The 5,439-nt window shown below is 65.2% G+C and overlaps 1 protein-coding gene across 2 annotated transcripts in view; it reads left to right on the forward strand.

Moving 5' to 3' along the window:
• TSPAN32 (tetraspanin 32) overlaps positions 1 to 5,439 on the forward strand; it is a 15,428-nt gene that overhangs the window by 6,242 nt on the left and 3,747 nt on the right. For both annotated transcript variants that reach the window (XR_003003696.1, XM_024749212.1), the window contains exons 5-6: positions 4,345 to 4,446; positions 4,953 to 5,039. Coding sequence is in view for 1 of the 2 variants with exons in the window: in XM_024749212.1 (XP_024604980.1) it covers positions 4,345 to 4,446; positions 4,953 to 5,039 (189 nt within the window). In the remaining variant the exon portion in view is untranslated. The remainder of the gene's footprint in view (positions 1 to 4,344; positions 4,447 to 4,952; positions 5,040 to 5,439) is intronic.

A 5,439-nucleotide genomic window follows, 5' to 3' on the forward strand; every position in this document is an offset into this window, starting at 1 on the left:
CGTCTGCCTCTCAGCCTCTGTCCCAGGCCTCAGGCCCCTGCTCCTCCCCGGCTGAGAGGTGCCGGGGAGCAGCCTGCCCCGTCCGCAGCAATGCACACAACCCAGGCAGCAGAACTCGCCCCAGCCTTCACCTGTGAGAGCCCAGCCCCAGGCAAGACCCCGAGGCAGCCCCCGAAGGAGCTGCGGGGCCAGCGGGTAGGGCCCCAGAGAGGGACGGGAGAGTCCAGCCCCACGGGCCCCATCCGGCTGAACTCTCTGAGACCCTGATCAATCCTTTCTCCTATCACTGGGACTCAGTTTCCCCATGCACTCTGTAAGGACCAGGGAAACCAAAGCCAGTCCAGCTGGAGTATACCCGGTTTCTGGGCAAAACCCTGTTCCAGCAGGTGACCAGCAATGATTTTTTGCCTGTGTATCAGGAGTCCCAGCGGCCCCAACCCCCTTGTTGCCCAGGCCCCCCCAGATGTTCACACAAGATGCAGAGAGCAGCCAGGTAGGAGGCCGAGCTCGTGCTGTGTGCTTTTAGGTGTGTGATTACCCACTCTGGTCTTACCTGCAGTAATGGGCCTAGTTTCTCCCCGCTGCCCTCTGCCTGCCCCAGTGCTCCTTGGAGTTGATGAGGCCGTCACCAGACCTTCCAGGGTGGGGGCCATCCCCTTGGTCAGCAGATGGAGGGACTCAGGCCCACGGGGGTGAGGAGGAGGGCAAGATCGCCCTGGCAGAGGCCGGGCAGGAGGGGTCCACCATCCAGGGCTCTTCGCCCTGACTCAATGCCTTTTTACCCTTCCCTGCCCAAGGGTCACCCCAAACTGTTCACCACCACCTGGGCATCATCTGGGGTGACCGAGATGGAATGCCAGATGGAGAAAGGGCATTTCCTCTGGCTCTGGAGGGGTCGGAGCCTGGCAAGGCAGCCTCAGCTCTCGGTGACCAGGGAGTGCTGGGCCCGGCTGGTGTTTTGGCCTTACATTTCCCAACCACCGAGAAGCCCGGGCGAGGTCTGGGTCACCGTGTGGGTGGTCCCGGCCAAGACAGCTGCCAGGGTGCCCTGGGCCCCTGCTGCAGCTCTCCTGGGGGGCGGCTGCAGCCCATCCTTTCTGCCCTGACACTGTTTACAGCTCTGAGCCCAGGATTTGCACTTCTGCAGGGGAGGGGCCTTGCAGGGGCCACAGGCCATAGTCTGCCTGGGGTCCCCGCTCCGGGAAGGGGAGAGGGCAAAAGCGGATGTCTCCCAGCTGGCCTCTTCCGTGTCCCAGCCCCTGCCGCCATCCCCGACAGAAATCTTCCTGTCTGGTCCGCGCTCCAGCTGGCCTTCAGGGTCCAGCTCTCGGGGTCCTGCCTGACCCCAGTCGGGGCTGGGGCTTCCTCCGTGTCCGGGCCCACAGGAGGCCGGGGTGGGGCAGCTCTGGCTTCAAGTCTGGGGTCAGCCTCTCACCCGGTGCCCTTGGGATCAGCTAGCCTTCCTGGGCCTCGGTTTCCTCATCTGTAAGAGGAGCGTGAGGACCCCGAAGAGGGGGCTGCTGAGCGGTGGGAATGAACCAGTGGGACCCACGTGCACCCCCTGAGCCCAGGTCTGTCCTCCATCACTGGGGCCAGTGCAGAGCTGGGCACTGGCCAGGGCATGGGCCCCGAGCAGCAGGGACAGGACAAGCCACCCATCCTGTGCCCCCCAACCCCGGGAACCTGGGCAGGTGCCTTGGCATCAGGGCCAACCTGGGCCAGACAGATCCCAGCCCTGCTCCTTCCTTCCATGAGATCCTCCTGGAGGCCCAGGGAGCAGAGAAGCACAAAGGGCCAAGCTGTTTGCTCCAGGGGATCTGTTCACCCCCATTTCTCCCCCTGCACCTCCCCCGAGTGACCCCCTAAGATATCCTGAAACACGGGGTCAAGATGGGAAACCTGGGGACAAGGAGAGGACAGGGGCCGGCCACAACTCCTGGTGGCCCAGAAGCCAAGCCGCAGACCCTGGAGCGGGGGCACCTCCCTGCTTCCCCCGGCACTCACTCCCCCGCACCCTGGGGCGCTCACTCCCTCGGGGCCCTGGTAGGCGCCCTGAAGCTGGGAGGGCCGGCAATGCAGGGACGGGGTGGCCGTGCTATGAATACAGAGCACGAGGGCTATTAATTATGTTCCTGCGGGAGCCTGAGAGCCACTCTGCCACAGCGCCCTGTCCCCAGACGGGCTGCGGAGCAATGAATTGCCTGGCTCCACTTAATAATTCATGCACGGATTAAGTACAGCACTGCCGGGAGCCCCAGAGAAAGGCTGTCTGTCCTCTAGCTCCCAGGTCTGGGCCCCTCCCCCATAGTCCAGCGGCCACCAGGACCAGCCCTGGGGCACAAGGCCCTGGTCTGCAGACCACCTGCAGCTCCCAGGGGCCACCCCCTTTGCAGCTATTCTCCCCCGCCCCACCCCCCGCAGGTTTAGCAGACAATGGGGAGGCAGAGGTCAATGGCAGGGTGGGGAGCCGGGCTGGCAGGGACGCCCCAGGCACCTGGTTTGTATTCAGCGCCCCAGGCACTCCCGTCCTGAGGGTTGCCCCCTGGAGCCCTGGAAGATGGGGCTTAAAGATCGGGGCACCCTGGCAGGGAGCACCCAGGTATCAGGGCCCAAGGGCCTCTGAGACCTCCCAGCCCACCCCCAGTTTTCTCATGGAGAAACACAGCCCCTGAACCTGGTGATGGGGGGGCAGACGGTAGAGCACCACCCAGGCCCCCAGGCCTCGGGAGGGTCAGCCTGGCCCCCTGATGCCAGGCCCAGGGCTCTTGGGCAGGGGCGTGGCTTTGCCAGATCTGCTTCTCCATCGGAAGGAGAAGCTCGCGCCCCACTTCTGGGGTCGTGGGGAGAGACGCGCAGCTCAACCACCAGCGGGTTTGTTCCTCCCGTTCATGTTTCGGTAACAACACCTCCAGAGGGGCCAGGGTCTCCCTGGGCCCTAGTGGGCCTTGGGGGTGGGGATGAAACCCTGAGGATGGGCTGAGCTGGCCTCCCTGCCCCGGCCTCCTGCACCACCGACCCCGAGCCAGCTCTGCTAGCCCCTCAGTCCTCACCAGGACCCCCTCCCACGATGACGCAGTACAGCCTGGCAGGTCTCCACCCCCATGTCACTCTGGGAAACGAAGGCCAAGAGAGGGCCCCCAGCCAGGTCTCCCGCAGTGGTGGCCGGTCTGGCGCCTGGCCCCCAGCCCAGGACACTGCCCACCTCCCACTGGGTGGGGAACAAAGCAGCTGGCTGACTCTGTGGGCAAGGTCTCAGCCGGGATGGTTAATGAGCCCTGGGAGCGATGTTCAGTGTGGAAATCGGTCTGGTTGCTACTGGACAGCACTGGGCAAGACCGCCCCCCTGCCCACCTGCTCCCAAGTCCTCCAGGCTGGGAGTGGGGAAGCCGCCCTTCCTTTCTGGTGGGTGGGTGGGGGTGAGTGGTCAGAGCAGGGGGGCCCTGAGCGCCGGCCAGCCTGTCCCCGCTGTCAGCACAGCATGGGGATGGGAAGGGAAGGGAGGCAGGGCGCAGCGTCTCTGAGGTGGGAAAAGAGGCATCAGAGGGCAAGGGAGCTCAGAGGCCTTGCCCATGCCAGAGGCCAGCGAACCCAGTGCAGTCACAGAAGCCTTCCTGGAGGAGGGCAAGATTCCAGTTAGTCTCTGATGAAATCACTTGGCAAGGGGAGAGCGTTTCGGTCTGGGGGCAGCACGAGCAAAGGCACAGAAGGGGGCAGAGGCAATGAGGCCTGGGTGAGGCGTGAAGGCAGAGCCGGCCGGGCCCCTGTTGCTACCCTGCTTCTCCTTCGTCTGCCCCCAAGGGGCCTCGTCTGCCCCGGGTGCCCTTGGCCAGCTCTGGGTAGCTGCCTGGGCTTTTCAGAACCTACCGATGGTTCTGAGCAAAGATCTGGAGCATCCCTGGGGAGCTGAGCTCCTGGCACGAGGCCACTCCTGGCCGTCTCCCCCCAGGGCCCACCGGTGGCTTTCCCTCCCCACTGCCTGTTTCCAGATCAACAGAAGCAGGTGGATACTTCGGCCAGGGCCTCCTCCCGCTGTAAGACAAGAGCTGGGGGGTGGGTGGCCAAGCTCGGGCCTCTGGTTTATCCTGCAGGACCCCCCAGGGGCAAGAGTGGCATTAACGGCCATTCTTGGGAGGAGGTCCCCACAACTGAAGTATAGGGACTCCTGTGACCAGCCACCCAGGGGACCCAGTCTCCGCTTCCAGGGAGCTCTGCCCTGTGGAAGGGGAAGGAGGGGGCCAGCTGGACATCACTCAACACCCGAGGACCAGGCCCCGCCTTCGGGGGGCTCCGTCGGGGGAGGGGCTTCACCGGCACAGGGGCCTTCCCGTGATACTCTCGGGACAGGTGGAGGACGCCGTGTTGGACGCCTACGATCAAGTGTACGAGCAGACGGTGAAGAGCTCGTCAGTAATCTGGCGGCAGGAGCTGGTGGCCATCCAGGACATGGTGAGTGTGGTGGGGGAGGCCCCCTCCCTGGGCAGCCCTGGACTGGTCAGCCTCCCCAGGTGGGCTGTGATCTAGAAAATGGGCAGAGGTAGGCCCCCAGAGCCCGCCGGCGGGGGGGCCAGGTGCTGAGCAGAAGGTCCCAGGGCACAGGTTATCAGTGCCCCTTGGGGGGAGGGGGAGGGGACAGAGAGGTCCTGTCCTCCGTCTGCCCTGGAAGGGCAGCTGCTTCCAGAATGTGCGGGGCCCGGAGCAGAGTGCAAGACCCCTTGTCCAAAGGTGATGAAGAATTTCAGGATGGTGACGGCACAGCATTCGGTGGGGCCCCAGTGACTGCTGGCCAGGCTGCCCGGAACCCGGCACCCCCTGCAGTCAGCAGCCTCGCCCTGAGCCCCGGTCCTGGCCTCTGGGGGGGAGGGGGGGTGCCCTTCGTGCCTCAGTTTCCCCATATGTCTGACAGGGATCCTGGGGTTCTCAGAGCGAACCGCCTCCCTCTTCTGTCCCTGCAGTTTCAGTGCTGTGGTAAGAGACCCCCCCTCGGCCTCCCGGAGGGCTCGGAGGCTGACCTGTGTCGGGGGCAGGAGGCCGCTAGACAGGTGAGGGGGAAGGGCCTGCAGAGACCCCGGGGGGCTCAGCCCCAGAGCAGGGCCACTCCCACGCCTTGACCCTGGGGGCTGCGCTGGGCTGGGGGGACTTGACGGACGTGGGCCCGGGTCCTCTCCAGGCCCCAATCACTCCCTCACCCCTTCACACAGTTCCCAGCTTGGGGGCTCCCCACGGCCAGGCACAGTGTCAGGCACTGAGACCGCCCCCCATCGGAAGCCTCTAGGAGGGCGGGGGGCAGGTGTTCGAGGGCCCCTGAAGGCCAGAAGGGCGTTTGCCAGAGGATCAGCCTAGGCCAGAGTGTGGCCACGAGAGCTTCAGTGACGAGAGACAGAGGCAGGGACATTATTCTTCAGGATGACGGCGGCCCCCCTCCCCCCACCCCACCTCCTC

The sequence above is a fragment of the Neophocaena asiaeorientalis genome, unplaced genomic scaffold, assembly GCF_003031525.2.
Source record: "Neophocaena asiaeorientalis asiaeorientalis breed wild unplaced genomic scaffold, Neophocaena_asiaeorientalis_V1.1 scaffold43, whole genome shotgun sequence".
In the NCBI taxonomy this organism is placed as follows: Eukaryota; Metazoa; Chordata; class Mammalia; order Artiodactyla; family Phocoenidae; genus Neophocaena; species Neophocaena asiaeorientalis.